The 19,425-nt window shown below is 36.8% G+C and overlaps 1 protein-coding gene across 1 annotated transcript; it reads left to right on the top strand.

The window, feature by feature from the left end:
• On the top strand, positions 1-14,290 carry LOC105687265. Its single transcript, XM_012402733.3, has 6 exons — positions 1-154; positions 8,659-8,874; positions 10,931-11,349; positions 11,499-11,815; positions 12,499-12,705; positions 12,993-14,290. The coding sequence occupies exons 3-6, from the start codon at positions 10,932-10,934 to the stop codon at positions 13,032-13,034; spliced, it is 984 nt and encodes a 327-aa protein (XP_012258156.2). The 5' UTR covers positions 1-154; positions 8,659-8,874; position 10,931; the 3' UTR covers positions 13,035-14,290.
• The last annotated feature ends 5,135 nt before the right edge of the window (positions 14,291-19,425 follow it).

The raw sequence follows: 19,425 nt of genomic DNA, 5'->3' as shown, positions 1-19,425 counted from the left end.
ATACCCGAGAAAGGAGAAAACGGGAGATATAGTATCCGACTTGGGATACCCGAATTCCAAAAACCCCCTACGCGAAGTAGAAGAGACGCGCAAACCGTCGCCGGTATCACTGACTCAGTAGAACAACGGTTTCCGGACTCTACGGACAAACGAGGTGAGCTTAAATAATATTTCACCCGTTTGTAATTACGAACAGTCAAACAACCGTCGATCGATCACACCTCCTTCGTACGTTGCGACGATTTTTGCCCCCTTTTTTTTTTTTTTTTTTTTTCTTTCACTCACTTTTTATTTCTTTTATTCCCTTTTCTTTTGATTAATTTTTTTCGTAGCTCTTTGTACAAGCACGACTCTTCACCGAATTGGATCACACATTCCTTCGTCCGGCTAACGTGTCTATGTTTTTATTTTTTTCCCTCTAATTTTCGATTTTTGCGTTCAGATTTTTTGAAAATATCTCGAGAAACAAACGACACCTTTTGAGGAGGAATAAGAGAAGAGGAAAAAAAAGGAAAGAAAATGATAAAAGCTCGTGGAGTTTTTTTTTGATCAATTTTTATTTTTTTTTGTCGAAGATAATTCGAAAATCGAGCAAATTTTCATCGTTCGTTTTTACTTTATTTTATAAACGAGATTTGTTCTTTTTTCGTTTGCTTTTTTTTTCTGTTCTTAAATCTTTCAAGTTCGAGAAACGAGAAATGAATTCTTCAATTTTCTTTCACGTGTAAGTTAAGTGCGAATGAATAAATGAATGAAGTATAAAAAGCAACTAGTTAGCTATTGTAGCGGCTAACTTTGGAGGGATTCATTGATTGACAATAGTGGTTATATACGTGTACGTATAGTATAAAGGGAAAACGGTAAAGCCACTTGTTGCAACCAGCAAGAGTATGTTTCTATATTCCAGTGCAGAAAACCGATATCTACCTATCGCACACACATTGCACCCCCGCGCACACGCCTAAAATCTATATGCACTTGAATCGAACCCCTGTGCACACTCGGATTTTTGATCGACGCTTTTAATTTTTTATTTCATTCGAATCCTTCTCTTGCCCCATTTATACGGAAAAACAAAGTAGAAGAAGAATCGGGAAACCTCGGCGATCTTTTTTCCCTCTAAATTCTCCAAAAAAATTGCAAACGGAGAAGAGAAATCAAAAAAAAAAAAAAAAGAAATTCAACGAATCAGCGATACCGTAGGCAATATTTTGAAAATACGAATTTTTCATCTTCTCGACGTTCGATTCGTTCTTTTTTTTTTTTTTTTTTTTCTCTTTCTACCTGCAGGTCGTACAGATGCACAACGAGGGGGATTTATAATGTCGACGAATACTCGAAATTGCGGAATAAATCGATCGCGTTAACGAGATTTTTTTGTACCTCCGTTTTTTTTTCTTTCTCTCTTTTCACTTTTTCCCAGCGATTCCCGTGCTCGTTGAAAGGTCCCTGCTAATATAATTGGATTTGAAAAGTGCTCGAGCGCACAGGCCGAGACGTCGACGAGCCAGAACGTCCTAACCGACGAAAAAAGGAAAAGGAAACACTTCTTTTTTACAATCGTACGGAAAGTGGAGATGATTTTTTTACTTTCTCTGGTTTGGATTTCGCGCGCACGAAATCGCGTCGTCGTGTCGCTCCAGATTTTCCCGCCAAAGAAATATCCGGCCCCGAAGTACCTCGAAATTAATTTACCGCACCGCCGAGACCTGCGCTCGTTCTTTCCTTTTTCTCACCTTTTACGGGGTCGACCCCAAAAGCCCCAGAGGTCCAAAGATCGGAAATAACGTTCGCCATTTTTTTCATTTTCGAAATTTGCCAGTCAAAAAATTCCGTCCTTTTTCCTTTTTCCTCTTTCCTTTCTTTCGAATTTTGACGCGGTGGAAATTCCAGTCTTCACGTAAAACGTGCTAGCGGCTCGGAATGATTTTCTTCGCCACTTGTAGCTTCCGGCGGTACGAAAGCGCAATTTCTAGAATCTTTCCACGTACATTATCTCCCACTAAAGATTCGCGGGGGGTCTTAACCCCGCGAATCCGTTTACCGAGCGAAGGGTAGAACTACGAGCGGTCGAACGATTAAACGCGAGGTAAAAGAAGGATAGAAAAAAACGGCGACGTGTTTCTTTTTTTTTTTTTTTCTCAAAATCAGCCGGGATCTACGAAAATTCACGGCTTTGCCGAATTGGAAACTTTGCCGCTGGTAATTTGAAGGGAGAGAAAAAAAAAAATCCGAAGAACAAAATCGACTCGAGGGACGAGAGGAAGGAAAATCTATACATCGGCCTCCAGATATCTTTTAAGAAGAGATTAAAGTCTGTGTAGGGACTTACTTGACTTTATTTATCCTTTTTTCCTTCCAATTTTATTTTTTTTCTCTTTTCTCTTTACCTACTTCTTTTTTTTCTCCTTCAGCTATTCTACGCCGGTTCCTTGAGCCGTTCTCGGTTTATATTTTCCTTTGGTCTAGTGCCGTTCGGTTGGATGGGTTACTAATTGAATTCGTGAGTGGGACTTTCGGAACTCATTGAAACCTCGTTTGGCCCTGGGGTAGGTAAGAGCGAGGGGCCGTACGCGAGTCGCTCCCGAAATAATAAAATAAATACCGATAAAAATCGAAAGAAGGTAAGAAAAAAAAAAAAAAAAAAAAAAGAAGGAGATAAAAAATAAAGAGGTAAAAAAATATGAAAAATACGTGTATCGTATGTACCTATCTGCACAGGTCCTCCGAGGGGGGAGGGGGGGGAAAAAGTCAATATTTCATACGAGGGGGCTGCACGGGGGGGTCTCCCCCCCCGGTGCGACGACGGAAAATGACCGAAATAAGAATCAATGAACGAGAGGAGAAAAAAAAAAATCTAAAAATAATAAACAACTATCCGTATAGGTAGACGAAACGATGTAGGTGCGTTGGGCCGAAAATACGATTGTTTTTTTTTTCTGTTCCGCGATACACGGCAAGATATCATCGAATGATAAGCGTTGTATAGCGTAGGAATTTTATTTAACTATTCGTATTTTTGATTTTTGACTTTTTCTTTTCGCTCGATTTTTTCTACATTCCTTCGGTCTTCGATGCGGCGAATAGATGGATAGATTTTTTTATATTCGTAGAACGCGGATTCATGTGTACGTATATTTGGCTACGTACGTACATATACCTGTATTTTCTATGTGTACATAGAATGTCGTAATTTGTCAAAGCGCTTTCCATGACGTCAGCCACAATTATCGATCCGTCGGTGAATATGGTCTTCGGCCCCCCTCCCCCCCCCCCGATGAGTAAAATGTCGAAGAAATTTTTCATAAATTCATTTTTATCGCGTTCTCATTATCCTTGTCGTTGTCGTCATCTCGGTACCCGCATCCTCGTTAGAAACGAAGAAAAAACTGCAAATCTAACGCGAGGAGGACGGAGGAAAAGAGAAATTTCTCGATTTTTTTTCCATCGACGAAATTTTTTCTCACTCATACTTTGTGGAAGAAACGAAATTAAGATGAAATTAGCCAATCTCGAGAACGGAAAGAAAAAAACAAAAAAAATATATATATTCAACTTACAGATTATACACGGCAGTTTTACAGGGTGAAATACTAGAGGATAATTTATTCGTATAATTAGATCGCGCAACGAGACCGTTTGTCTTTTGTGTCTTGACAATTTTAATTAACAGAGACATAAACTGCAATAAGAATGTATAATTTATAAAGTATATACTACCACTTCTGTTAATTACGTAAATGATTAGGGGATCAAATCTATTTTTAAAACTCATCGCGTACAAATACCATTCCTACAAAATAGATTACGAAAATATTAACACCTACGATCGATTGATCGTCTTCCAATTTTTTGGACGGGGTTGTGATTTTTTGAATTTTGAAATTCGACTCCTTTTTTCTCTTTCGTCCTGTAATTTCAATCTCATAACTCGATCGAGGGAATCGCTTTTATATTCCAAGCGATTTCGATTTTTTTTAGTTTTCTATTTCCATCCATTGAGAGAAAGAAAAGATTGAAGTTAGAAAAAAAAAAATTGACAAAAAATCGTCCCACGACTACTCGTCGGCGACGTGTACCTATTTACGTACATGAGGCGTGTGGGTACACACGTATGCACACGTGTAAAAAGATGAATATTTTTGCCGCAGCTGCAGCGCGCGGAAAGGAAATCTGCAGAAAAAAAAAAAAAAAAGACGACAAAATGAGAAAAAAAAAAAAACGATGTACAGAAGGAACGCAATTGGGAGTGAAAAATGAACCATTTCTATGCACTTCGATATACGCGGGGGTAGTACATATCTCCGCGCGAGTGCAGGTAGGTAGGTGTACGCGGACGTGTGTTTTTTTTTGTTTTTTTCTCTACGTAGGAGAAGCACATACGGGGCATATCGGAAGTTTATTTCTTTTCATTTTTATTTCTTTTCATATTTTTTTTGGTTTTTTTCGTTGCAATTCCGCAGCAGCAGCAGCGGCAGCGGCGGCACAAGGCGTCAGGCGTGACGACGGAAACGAGTTGTATTAAGCCGATGGCAAACACACTGTACCCATTGAGTTATTGAAGTCGGACTTTCACGACCTATAAACTTTTGCTGAAAAGTTTCATGCCGCACGTACAGTAAATCGAATATTCCGCATTCACGTCCCCCGCACAAGCTCACCGCGCGGCTCCAACGGTCCTCAAAGAATTCCATCACCCCCCACCCCCACCCCCAACCACCCCCCGATGGTTAATTATCGCCGCATCCGATTCCCCCGGGAAAACTACGCGTACGACGTACGCGGTAACGTGTGTATTCCGTCTACGTCGTACCGCCGCTGAAAATCTTCGTTCTTTTCACTTTTTTTTTTTTCGGTTGGACCGTCTTCGTTTATCGACGAGGGAATTTTCATCGGGAAGTTGGCTCCTTTGAGCCTTCTGTTCGCGGAAGCAAATTGCGGAGTTCGCCCCGCTCGACGAGTAGACGAGTAGAGCGAGGCACAGAGGAAACATGTAACTGCGTTCGCTCGCCGTAACTCGGGGAAGCCGATGTGGTCGATGAAACTGAGTTAGCGCGACCAACGCCGGTAAATGCCCTTGTGTGTACGTACGTGGAAAGTAATATTCACAGGACATGCGATAGGACGTAATAATTCCCCGTGGAGATACGTAGCCGTACGGCGTTTTCACGAGGTCTGAGAGGGGTCGAGTTTCAGCGATCGGAGAAACGGCCGGTAAAATAAATTCGACGAAATATCCGCGTTGACTTCGGTCGACGAACGATATAGCCTAAAGGATGATCTAAAAGCCGAACAACCATTTTTCTCGTCTTCGCGTAGCGTTATTTTCGCGGAAAATTTTACAACCGTACGAGACGCCGGCCGTGAGCCGCAGGTTGATTAATCGTCCGCTTGATTGAGCAAATATATTAAATAAGAAATTGAATTTCATATTAATTAATTCATTAATTAATTAATACTCCCCGGCGAGAGGATCAAACTTTCAGGCATTATAACGGACTTCAATGTAAACAGATATTGTAATTTTGGAACGACGATTACCGCGAAGAAAATTTGAAAAAAGGGAATATCGCCACGGGGTGACAATTTTGGTTACCGATTTTTTTTTATTCAGTCTTCGGATTTTCGTCGACCGAATGACGGCGGACCCCGTGAATTTTTTGAGTCATGAATTCGCGGATAAATCAGCCTTGGAAACGACTCCACAAAAAAAAAAAAAAAAAAAGAAACGAAGGAAAATGTCGATAGGGCGGGCGTAAAGTTTTTGGAAAAATTACCCACGTGAACTTGGCATCCGATTTCCGAATGAAATTTTTTTTTATCATTCAAATCGATTGCACTCCATTTGTACTTGTTTGTAGCATTTCGTTTTTCGTTTGTGTCTCGAGTAATGAAAAGTTACGGCGTTTTCGAAAAAATGAACGGTATACCCGGAATTCGGAAATTTGGATTCTCGTGCAGGAAATGGATTCCGAACGGTTTGCATCCGTTTTTCGTCACTTTTTTTCCGTTTACACCTCACCCCAAAAGGAGCCAGAGGCATTTTTTTTTTTTTTTCGGTTTCAGAAGATAATTGAATTTTTCGTGCGCGAGTCGCTGCAAATAGGGTATACAATTGATTTCAATTATCAAAAAAATGGTCATTCACAAGTCGGGTGTGCCGAGTTCACGTGGGTGGAAAAAAATTCTCAATGCGATACGTATACATATACCGAATACCGTGACGTTTAGTACCTACGTTAAAAGTTTTTATGGTTGAATAAAAGAGAGGAAGAAACGGGAGAAAGTGAAAGAGAGGAGGGAGAAACCGTACTAATTGTAAAGACACGACGTCGTTGAGAATAAGGGTGACGGACTCGGGAGTCCCGATTGTTTTTTTCCTCCCTCCGTGAAGCGGAGCCGGGTGCAGTGTCTGGGAAAGGGACGAAAACTGAAAAGTACAACGCAACGGGAACGGCATCTTTTTGTTCAAATTATAATAACGATCGCGTACCGCACGACGAACGACGCAAAAAAGCAGATGGGAAAAAAAATCCGAGCTCTTTTCGCTTTCTCTCCTCACAGTTTTCCTCGAGGAGATTCTCCTCGGGCGAAGAATAGTGGAGGAAAAAACCACCGAATCGAATTCGAACACATCCTGGAAAAAAAAAAACTAACGAGCGTCGATCGAAAATCCGCTGAATCGAACGTCCTTCGTTTCGTTATATCGCAGATTTTTCTTTTTTCTTTCTCTCACCTCGTCGAAATCGGGGTAATTCGACTACGTGACATTTACGAATAACATTATACGTTCGATATGTTTATGATTATGTGCGTATAATTGGAATTGTAGAATCTCGTGGGCGTTTGACGTACGCTCGCGTATTATCGTCCCCGTAATTTTTGATTTTTTTTCTCCCTGTATTTCCTATATTGAATTTGAATGAAATTTCGCCCACGTTTCAACCCCAGATCCCGTGCTGAACAAATATAAGGACAGTTATAATAACAATGCGACCGATACGACGTTGAATAAAAATTTAACCTCCTGCGAAATGTGGGGACTTCCCAAAGACGGGTTTCGCTTATTTTCACAAACAAAGGTAAAAACGTAACGAGAAAATATAAAAACCCATAAAATACGGATAGACGACTCTTACGCGTGTACGTACGTACATCCATTATACAACCCGTGAAACAACTCGGTGAGAAGTTTTCAATGTTTTATCCGGATAGGAGGAAAAAGGATGCGAACGAACGAAACGAATAAAACGTACAACAGAAGAAAAAAAAAAAAAAAGGAGAGGAAACTGAAAAAACTATAAATAAAATTCTTCGATCTTCGCTAAGTGCTTTTTGCAGAATGCAGGCCGACGTCTGACATGATAGCTGTCTTTTATTTCATTCGATCCAATCGAATCCTCCGAAGATCTTTTTCAAACACACGTAACGAAACTTTTTCCAATTTAATATAAAACGGCTTTAATTATTTTATTTATTTTTCTCTTCCCGTTCGCCAATCAATTTTCATTTTCTCCTTCTCTTTTTCCTTCATTCTTTCGCTATCAATTTGATTCGATATCTTATTTCCGATACTTTATCCTCTATTTTTGTTCCTTTTATTTCAAATTTTACTTTTCTATTTCTACTTTGCCCCCTCTACAGCCTCGACTGCCTACGCCTCTCTATTACCATCGTTGTCACGAGTCACCCGACAAAACCTAAGGTTATTTCCCAAGTATAAGCTACTTTGCCATTATTATAGCATTAGGTATGGCATAATACGGTAGTAGTGACAATTATCGTTTTATCGTTCCCTCTGCAGAACCAGCAATAGAAGCAAAAGAGTCAACGTTTGACGTCATCGCTCTACTCCCCTACCTCGCACCCTCCCACCTACACCCATACAGGTCGATCAAATTGTTCGCACTGTTATTATTGTTATTATTATTGTTGTTATTATTATTATCATCATGATTGTCGCTAGAATATTTATCGCAGTTATCCTAACTGTATTTCGTCAAACTTCACGCGATATGAAATTTTTGCCCTTTCAAATATCTGGAACGAAGAGATTTTCGATTTCTCCGATTATCTTCTTTCATCTCCGAATTTTCATTCACGTGATAAGAGCAGTTTGGATAGGGAAAGAAAGTTCGATGCATCTGAATTCTTTTTTTTTCCCCCCACGTATCGTCGTTCTTTTTTTTTTTTGTTTCAACGAGTCGATAACGAAGAAAATTGCACGGTTCATCGACGGGTAAAAAAGAGTGAAAAGAATTAGACAAAAAATTGTTCGAAATGAGAAAAAAAAAACAATTTGTCGTAAAAACCGAGCAGCTTTTCAAAAAGGGTCAGTCGCGGTCGGGTCGTTGCAAGAGCAAGGGAAAGATGAAGTCTATTATAAGATACAGCGCGGGCTGCTGCAGCTGATTATAAGTATACGCCCACATGAGATTTTACTCTGAGATGCGACGGGCACGGGGCTTATGTGTTCGTTGAATCTCGAATGTCGATTCTCGAATTTTGAATTCTGCAGTCTCTCTGGTATCTAAAATTATCTTCGATGCCGTTTTTCCAATTGTCAGGATTCGTTACGCGAGTGTGAAGAAAAGAATCGCGAAATAATTTCGACCGGATGTTGAGCTGATTGGTTTTTTTTTGCTTCTTTGATTACAGATAATATCTTGTATACAATCACGTCGCATATCTCCCAACATATCTTTAGAGAAGAAACAGAGAGGAAAACGAGTAGGAGAAAGAGGAAGAAAGGAAGCGAAAGTAAAAGAAGAAAAAGGAATCAAAAAATTCAACCAATCAAATCACTTTAATTATACTCTGTCTATTTATGAACGGGGTTTTAAGGAAAGACTGAAAAACGAAGATATTGAAGAGGTGAGTAATTTTTAAAATCATCAATCATCGATTACGTACGCATACAACAACCGCAGCATGACATTTTATTGTATCATTTGACATTATCGGCACAGGATAAGTTAGCGCAGAAGAAAAAAAAAAAAAAAAAATTGAAAAAAAGCGACGCAAAAACCTTGCTAATTAAGATCGAGGAACTTTGTTAATTAATTTGTACCGATTACCGCTTTTTCACTTAATAATCGGGCGCTCTGCACCCACTCAAATTAAATATTGTAACGTTAACGATCCCATGAAACAGTTCTGTTTGCCTTCGACCCTCGGACTCGCGATATCATCTTAACGACGAATCTGCATCAGCCTGAAGAAAAAAACCACACAAAAAAAAATTGCTTGTACAGGGTGTTGTAATACAATTAGCCCGATTCTCGATGAAATCGTCTACAAAATTGGCTCAAATTTTCTCAAATCTTCGGATTCGGAAATCAATTTCTTTCTCTCACAAGTTGTTCGATCAAACATTGCCTCATTTTTCAATCAACCTACCGGTTGGTGTTTCCTTTTTTTTTCATCTCTGTTTCCGGACCACCCTGTGAAATATATATTTATACATTCATACGCAGCAGAGTAGTACATAAACTAAGGGTGTTACAAGTTACACCAAGTATACGTATGTATGTGTGAGTTTCGCGTATACGTACACAACTTTATATATATATATATTTACGATAAAACATCGGGCGATGACGAGGGGCGCTGGTAATATGCATGCGGATTTATTTCGCTTCTATACTCACCCCCGCCCCCCAACGTCTGTGTGTACGTAAGTACATAAATTTATCTACCTACGTATAATACATATGTATGTATGTATGTACGTACATAACGTGTATATTATCGCGTAATTTCAGCTGCCCTGTTTCTGTTTTGCTTCATACCTATAGTTATATACACCGTACGTATTTACGTGTGTACGCTGCACGAGCTCTAACGTCAACCCTAAGTTAATTACAAGTTTGAGATTTCCCGCGCTTTGTATAATCATTATTACCGGGACGATCGTCTTGGCGGTAATCGTTAAAATTGTTCCCTTCACTTGGAAAAGTATTCGAGAATTTTTTCAATCTCGATAATCGTCGCGTTCGATGCGCGGTACGAACGAAGTGATTGGTAAAACTGAAAGAGAGAGAGGAAAAAATGAAAGGTTGGAAAATTCCGGTTCGAAACGTCTAACTGCACGGATTTAATTTCACATATACGTTGCACATAGCCCGACGGTACATGGGTATGTGTCGTAGGTACGTACATGAGGAGATATTTGACTAAGGATGTTCGTTCCACGGGTCCCGGATGACGCATAGCTGGACAGCGGAAATTGGCACCCCCGTGGTTTATCTGCAACTGCTCAGTTCCCTGCACAAACGACGGTCAAGCCTCGGGAAGGGTATTTTCCCCGGATTAATACCATTCCGAAATGAAACCAACCGACTAATCTTCGCGTACCGAAGCTTCTCATGCATGCGAACGCTGCACATTTACCCCTCTCGGTCCGGTACTCGGCGCTTTTTTTTTCATCGCTGCAAATTACACGTCGATTCTTCAGCATTTTCGCTTCCAGATCAGCGACAAACGAGAAATGCTCTACACGGAACGTTCGAACGATCGCTATTTTTTTCTTCTTCGCAAAGATTTCATCGAGAAAACCGAAACGAAAGAAAAGATCGTCGGTAGAATTCTCGATCGAACAACCGCGTGTGTCTCCCAGCGTTTACATCGCGGTACGTTCGTTTACCGACCGTTGGTAAATCGGTGAGTCGAGTTGAGAACGAAGGTGGCGCTGCGGGTAACGGGACGCCTGACGGCAGGCAATCGGACATACGGGGGGGGTCCGCAAAATTCGGGACACCCGGTGCGTGGCGACGGGGGCGCGCGAAGTTAATTGATTATCGTAGCGTCGGTGTGGGTCAGGTGCCGAATAATTGGATTTGAATTGGTCGTAATTTCGCGGCACAGGTTTGCCGCGCGCGATTGGCTAGAATATGTTTATAATTGGAACAATTTCATCGGATTGTTACAGAATGCAGGTAATTGTGGGGTGGCTGAGCTTTCTGCACGTGTTGCTCGGCAGCGGCGCGATGATCGGTGTCAGAGGTCAGCAGCAACAGCAGCAACAACAGACGCAGCAACAACAGCAGCATCAGGATAGACAGGAACAGAACAATCAACGACAGAGTCAACGTTACGACATACACAGGATGAGCCATCAGGATTTCGGGGGTATACCGGCAGCGGTAGCGGCTCTGAACGGAGTTATGGAGAAACGAGGCGGCATGGACGAGCCCTCGTGCGACGAGCTGAGGGCCATGTGGAGATACAGCAAAAGACAGAGCAGGGCCTCGGAAATCACGAACGAAATACCGACCTACCGCGATCCCTTCTCCTACAACGTATGGGAGCCCTACCTGGATCGCTCTCAGTCCTCGATGGTCTACAGAGGTGAGAAATTTTTCGTCGTCCCTCCGTACGGCGGGTGATAGCGGCGGATCGGGCGACACGTCGATCCGATTTTTTGCCCATCGTCTTTTCGCCGCGAATGTTTCGGACCGTTTCGACGGTGGCCTGAAATCTGATTTGTTCGTTAAAAGGTCCGACGGGTCCCGCGAGAGTTCGGGGCGCGGGCGGAGCGCCGATTTACGGAAGGGTCATTCACAAGGCACCGGCGGGTCACAGACTGCGCAACGGGATGCCGGACAGAACGCGTCAAGCTTTTCAAGAAGTCACTCGACATTACGGCACCGTCAATCGTCACCTGGAAGAAACTCCCAGACGAAGACCCACCAATTTTCGCCACGTAGGCGGCTCCTCGCCCTCCTCCGCTGACCCCGCCTCCCACGTACCCCAAGCCGGGAGCTTCCAGCACCTGAAGGAACTCATTCGGACCGAAAGGGCAAGGGAACTGCAGGTCGGAACCTCCGATTTTTCTCACTTTTCGCTCTCTAGATTCCCTACTCACTTCCGTTGGATGGAGATATGGTTGGAAGGGAAAAAAAAAAATGGGAGGAGTCATTTTTTGGGGGTTGGGGGTGAGGGGAACTTTTAACGGATACTTTTTGACGAGTGGAAATAATACGGAGTTGCGGAGACGACCAGAAACCCGTTTTACCGCGGTATATTTGGTCGCGCGGACCGCAGAAGGTTGGCGATAAACTTCCAGTTGTTCGTCAACAACAAACTGAACTGTAAGTTTCGACTGTTTAGTTCGAAAGGGGGGAATTATTCTCGGAGGCCCTCGGTTAAACGCGAGCGCGGAAGGTCGGGCGGTTCGTTTCATTTCGGTAAACGAGATACGGTTCTCTTAACTATCTCTGATCTATTCCTCAACCCACTTTTACTACCCCATTTCGGGTCTGGTTATACCGCGAAAGCCGCAAATGTCAACAGAGAATATCTCCTCCGAGGGCCGAGCTTTATCGGGCGAGTTCCTCAAAACTGCTGATAATTTATCGCCGTTTTCGTGCCCAAGGCGCCCGCGAAAACGATCCATTTCCTGACCCGTCTCAGCTGATAGAGAATTCCGAAAAAGGAGAACCTTCGAATTGTCTCATCTTTTTTCCTTTCTTTTCTCTCGAATTTCTCAATTAACAGGAACAACGCATAGCCGAAGAGGTCGCGGCCAGGGCCGCAGCCCTCAAAGAAATGACCAACGGAAGACGTCAGGGTCCAGGTGAACCGGAAACGCGTCAGCATTATCTGAATTCCCTTCAACCTTACAACGATATGAAGAACATTAACTACGACTACGACCAGGTTCAGTACGTTTCGAACGTTGGAAATCTTGGACAATCTTTATCGGTGAGTTTTTGAAAAACTTTTGTCCCAATGTGAAATCGTTTTTTAGGCGATAGAAAATATGATTTTTTTTTTTTTTTTTAATGTATATTATTTCGTGGATTCTCATCTGATCATCAACGTCGATCGGCTGAAGAGTAGAGAAATATATGTTCGGTCTTTCGGCGTCTCGTCGAAAATATTTGGTGTATAGAGCACGAAAAGAATGAGATAAAAAAAAAAATAAAGAGAAGAAAAGAGAAACACACGCGCCACGCACAAAAGAAAATTTATTGATTTTCAATTTGTAGAGAGGTGATCAATATGGACGTTCAGGTTACGCGCTTCGTTAAAGATGCTCAACGCGTATCGTCGGCAGCTTGATACCCCGAAGGAAAGTAAGAAAAAAAAACCGAGAGAAAAAAAAAATTAAAAGAAATAAAAAAAAAAATAAGCATATTGAAACTAAAAGAGAAAAGAAAATGGCAAAAGTTGCGAAACCTTGAACGAGAAATTTATCCAATCATACCGTAAGAGAATAACAGTCACCGCGCACGACCCCATGCAAAAGGCTAAATTATTTATCAAATCAAAACGAGGCAAAACCAAAAAAAAAAGTAACTAAAAAAAAAAATAGGGTATAGAAAAAGGAATAGGTGTTACGATATTGTGATCCGTAGAAGCAGTACGATGAATGACGAAAAAAAAAAGAAGAAAATCCAAAAACCGAAAAAAAAAAAAAAGAAAAGGAATCAAATGAATCTTCTGGTCTTTGACAATACGTATATACGTGAATTATATACCGTAGGTTAAAATTATAATCTATACGAATGAATATAGGTAACGTACGTACGTGCGGTGAAATCAATAATTTTTTACATGTGTAACGAATGATAATAATAACAATAATATTTTCTTTTTCTTTTCATTCAATTTTTGACAGTAACAGTGACGATGACAGTTATCAAAAATTATAATAAATATAATCGAGACGAGACGAAAGTTGAAATATTATTTATCTCTCACTTTGTTACAATATTTAGATAAAAGACTTCCTTGTTGTTTATTCGAATGAGATTCGTAATTTAATTATTCAAATTCAATACGCGCAGGGACGTGGTGCATACAAACCACGCGTGGGAAATGAAAAAAAAAATTTTATGACAAGATTTTCCCTCGTTGATAAAATTTTGTCTTTTACAAATTTACAGTTGCGATACATATGATGATAATCCCTTCATGTTATTGTTATTATTATAATAATCATTTATTTGAGGAGATTAGGTAGCTACTGCTGACTGTAACTTTCAATTATTATCTATACAAATTGTAAGCCTATTAATGTTAATATTATACTATCACAATATTATATTATGAATATTGAATAGTCGAGAGAAAAAAAAGGTAAAAAAATGGTGCAGGACGACACACCCTCTCGTACGTGGAGAGATAAAGATATAATGACAATAACGAATAATAATAATAATTATTATTATTGAATGAAAAAAAGAAAATGATGATAATTTTTGAAAATTTTAATAATTCTTTACTTTTAAAAAGTAAACGTTGATTCGATAAAACAATTATAGAAAAGAAGGATAACTGACGAGAAACCAAAGAGAAAAAACGCAATATATTATAAGTTTCGTTTGTCCTCATAAAAATTAATTCATCGTTTGATCCAAAGCCCGTTGAATCAAGAAAAAAAAATACGAATCAATTAAAATTCGCTTGGAAAAAAAAATAATGAAACAGTTCTAACGTTTGAATCAATAATCATTGATAAGATGATGAAGATGACCTATACATATACAATGAGAGGTAATCGAGGAGGTTATCTTTCGACACCAAGTATCCTGAATCAAAAAGAAAATGGAGGGAAACAAGGGTTGCGTCGCAGCAAAGAAAAATCGAACAGGTGAGAAAATGAAACCTGTAAATCGAATCGATGAATTACATTCTGACAATAAAAATCATGTAATATTAGTCGTAGTTATATAAATTATAAGTGTGAAACAAAATAAAACTGAAAAACAACAACAAAAAAAGAGAGAAGGAAATAAAGAAGGATGGAAGGAGAACGGAAAGGGCAAAAGGCGAAGCTAAACTGAAAAAATAGATAATGAAATAAATGAATAATGTTATGATATGACAATAATAATTAATAATCCAAGTTCGATACCAACTGCTGATTATATAATTATACTATATAATATATATTATACATATATATATATACATATACCTATTATACTTGTAGTTACATATCTGCATAACAATATACTTTACTCTCGTGTCGAAGAAAATTGAAAGAGAAAAAAAGGATGATGAATAAATAACTGAATAAATAATTACGATATAAGGTAGTAAAATGACAATAATTTTTATCGGATGATGACAATTATAATGATAATAATAATAATAATGATAATGATAATGAAATAATAACAATAATGTTAATATCGTAGTAATAATAATTGTAACGGCTAAAGAAAATTTCGTTTTGTTCACTTTAATTTTGACAAAAGGCATTGGGATTTTGTCGCGGAAGTCTGTATATTTTTTTTTCTCTTCGATATCCGCGTTCCATTGAACTGAAATTTTACTTGGATGGGTTTTCATATTAGTTTCTTTGATCTAATTTTTTACAATCAATTCTTGATGTTAAAAAATTAATTCCGATACCACACGCATATCGATATACACATATAAGTATATACATACGTAACTTTTTCCATTTTGATTATTACATATCAATCTGAAAATCAAATTTGACAAATTCTTCTCATATCTGCAAAGCATAAAATATTATAAAAAAAAATTAATTTCCATCTAATATGTATAATTTGTTGTATCTACGATATACATAACTGATATTATATGGCTTAATAATAATAATAACAATAATAATGATAACAATATCTATATTTAACAACGGTCATTAAGCCTGACTAAATTAAATTTATATATAATTAAATATACTATATACATGACGGTAGAAAAATGACTATATATATAAATATATTATATAGTAAAATGAATTGAAGTGAACGTTAAATTTATCGATCGATTCGTCAATTATTAAATATTATTGATATATTATTAATTAATGGTTTTTTTTTTTGTTTTTTTTTCTTCTTCAACGATATAATTATCGTTACAATGATTTTTTTAATTTGTTATTCTATCAAATAGTGAAAAAGAAAAAAAAATGTTCAATTTTCGTCAAACATAATTAATTGAGTGAAAATTTTTCTCAATTCTTTCACTCATTCGTTTGATATTGTTTGTCGAGTTTTTTTTGGTTATTTATTCATTTATTCTTTCTATCATTTATCGCGATTTAATGAACACACAAATAAATGATGAAATAGATAAAAAAAAAAAGGGAAAACGAAATAAAAATTTAAACGAAAAAAGAGCAAAAGAAAAATGACAAAGAAAAACATTTAAGTGAATAATTATTATTAATTTTATAAGGAATCCATGTACATTACATCTATAGCGTAAACGTGTTCGATCATATGATATATATTGTATAAATATATTATTATTAATGTATAATTACGTCAAAGCAATGCAGCTAATTTGTGAAGACAAAAAGGAAACAACATTGACAAACTATGTGTAATGTATATCATTAATATGATTATCAGATAGTTATTTTTTGTTATAACTATGAAACAAGAAAGAGAAAACAAAACCACAAAAACTATAAGAAAATTATTGAAAAAGCAGTAGGGCAGATGAAAAGGAAATGTAACTATATATTAAGTAATTCATTATCAAAATTTCAATGTTTAAGATTAGCTGCAAAAAAACTGACGTTTATTATAATTATCAATATCATTGTCTTGATTAATAATATTTTTTATTATGATGATTTTTATGTACCTATTTGAAATTTTGAATTATTTCAACATTATCTTTTCACTGTTGTGCGCGCAGTAACAGCTTATAGTATCATTGCCAATCGTGTAAGATTGCAATTGTCGGACGTTTTTTTTTTTTTTTCAAAAATACGTCGAAATGTCTGCAGGGGAGGGTAAATTTTTTACACGAAAGGCGTGTGCACGACAGTGAAACCAGGTATTCCTTATTCTGCGAGATAAGAAAACGTGGAGATGAAAGAAAAAAGAAACTGAAAAGATAACGAATATGCAGCAGCGTGTTATTTTTGTTAGGTATAATACATGGTATGTTATATACTGTGAATCAATTCAATTTATAAGCCTACTGACTGCATGTGCATTTATTCAGGTAATTTTCTGGCGCATTCTTATTGGTGCAAAATTTTCCGAACGACATTCAAATGTCCGGACAAATGAAGAATCAAAAAACAGAATAAACTAAGGAGACGATTCATTTGGAACGAAATCATTCGACGCACACGTTTAGATTGAAACGTTGAAGGAGAAAAAAAAGAAACAGAAAATTAGTTAGCGCAGAAGATGGATGAGAAAAACTTGCCTCATTAAGCGCCCAATAAGAACCGCAGAAATATGCGAGCCGAAGCATTGACAATAATTAATATTAAAATGTAATTAAATTAACGTTACAATATTATCATTATATAATATAAATAGGTATAACGTATACATAATGAAAGAAAAAGAATCAAGAAAAGGAGAAGAGAAGAAGAGAAAACAATCAAAGAACGAAGGACGCAATTATACAACGCATATCGCGTTAAAAAAAAGGACATGTGAAAGGAAAATTATTATTCTATAAATAACGTAAAAATTCTTTCGCTATAATAGGAAACGTATACAGTGTCTTAGCGAGTAATTTGACGTAAAGGTCAAAAGTTGAATAAAAAGAAAGGAGAAATAAAAATTCAATCAACAAACTAGCAAACAGAAAAACTAAAAACAAAAAATAAGGATGTAACAATTATATCCATACGAATCCAACTGAAATTTCTATCGAGAGAAAAACTAAAATGAAAAAGATTCGAATTGTAACGAATTGATTAGAAAGTAATGAAAGTTAACTTTACGAAGTGATTGAAAATGAATCGTCGATTTCACTCTAGATATTATACAATGAAAACAATCAATTAGTTATACATATTGATTTTTCTCTTCATTTTTTAATATCTTCTTCTTTTACTTCATTATATTTACTGTGACATATCAATAATAATTTACTACACTTGCAATAGTATAATATAATTAAGTGAGCGATTAATTGATCGATAGCTTTTTTTCATTGAATTGAAACGAAGATTTTTTTCTGGTATTTGATGAGAAGAAATTAATCTAAAAATAAATTATACTACATTTGTATATGGATATTGAATTTATAAGTTATTGTGTAAACGCAAGAGAAAAAAGAATCAAAAAAAATAATAATTAACAAATAACTAACGAATGAACCTGTATAATTATTAACGTCAACAATCAAAATAACATATCTGCTCGTTCTAATGTATTATAAAAAAGAAATTGCATTTTTTTTCGTCTCAATTATTCTACAATACGATTTACCTGTACTATATAATATTATTATTAACTATGGTAATTACGTACAATTATACGAACAAAGAGGAGAAGGAAAATGAAAAAAGAACAAAATGGAAAACGAAGAAACTGCAACCAGGAACAGGAAGAAAAAAATAATTTACAAAACCAATCAATCGATTGATGCGATATGCACGAGACATTCTATTGGATTTCTCCAAAATTATTGATCGAACGAAGGAGGAAACAGAAGAAACAAAAATGGAAAAAATTAAATTGATACGGTGGAGATTAAAATTTCGACCAGAATTCTTTTGATGCTCAGAAAATTTCAACGAGATGAAAATGAAATGAGAACGATCGATCAACGTTGGAATTACGGTATAACGCTGTATAAGATTCCCAATACTATAAGCGAAAAATATTATCAGATGGAAAATAAAAAGATCAAACTGAATAGAAAACTAAAAAAATAAATAATTATCAAGTACGGTCTTTGAGACAAAAGCTTCCGATGATAATAACATCACACGTAATAATCTATTTCTGTATATGGTTAATGATATAATGACAATAATAAGAATAATGATAATAATCAATAAATGACGAGAGAGAAAAAATAATTGTTTGAAAAAAATTAATCAATATTATATTATAATTATTATTATTACATTATAAATTAGATAGAATTGCTATAGTTGCTCTATGCATATTTATTATTTACAATTAACGTAAATCTAATGATGAAAAGAATAATAATAATAATTAATAATAGAGCTAACGAGAACAATAATTAACAGGATGTGAGTACTTGTAAATCGTCGTACTTTCGAACTCTGTACAGGTATTAATTTTAATATACAAAATTCAAATGTTTGTTCACAGGATTTTTCAATCTCAAGTTTCTTTCTGTTTTTTTTAAATTCGGTAATTAAATTATTGAATATTTCATTCATATGGTGATCTCGACTTTGTGAAAAAACTGCAGTGTTAAAAATATGTACATCGTATGTTAGGTATAAAAAAAATTCAACCAATTATTACTATCTGCGGAATTGATTGATATCCTGATGTATTCAAATGCCTTATTCTGATAGGTTTCAATGAATGTTTTCAAAGTTTTCTTCTCTTATTCTATTTCGTAAGAAGAAAGTAGGACGATTATGACTATATTATATATATATATGTACGAATAAATAAATAAAATCAACTAAGTAAATGAAGAAATGAATAAATAGAAATATAATAATGTATCTGTGTATAATTATAAAAACAATATTTT

The sequence above is a fragment of the Athalia rosae genome, chromosome 5 (assembly GCF_917208135.1).
Source record: "Athalia rosae chromosome 5, iyAthRosa1.1, whole genome shotgun sequence".
NCBI lineage: Eukaryota > Metazoa > Arthropoda > Insecta > Hymenoptera > Athaliidae > Athalia > Athalia rosae.
This window is presented reverse-complemented; position numbering and strand designations above follow the sequence as displayed.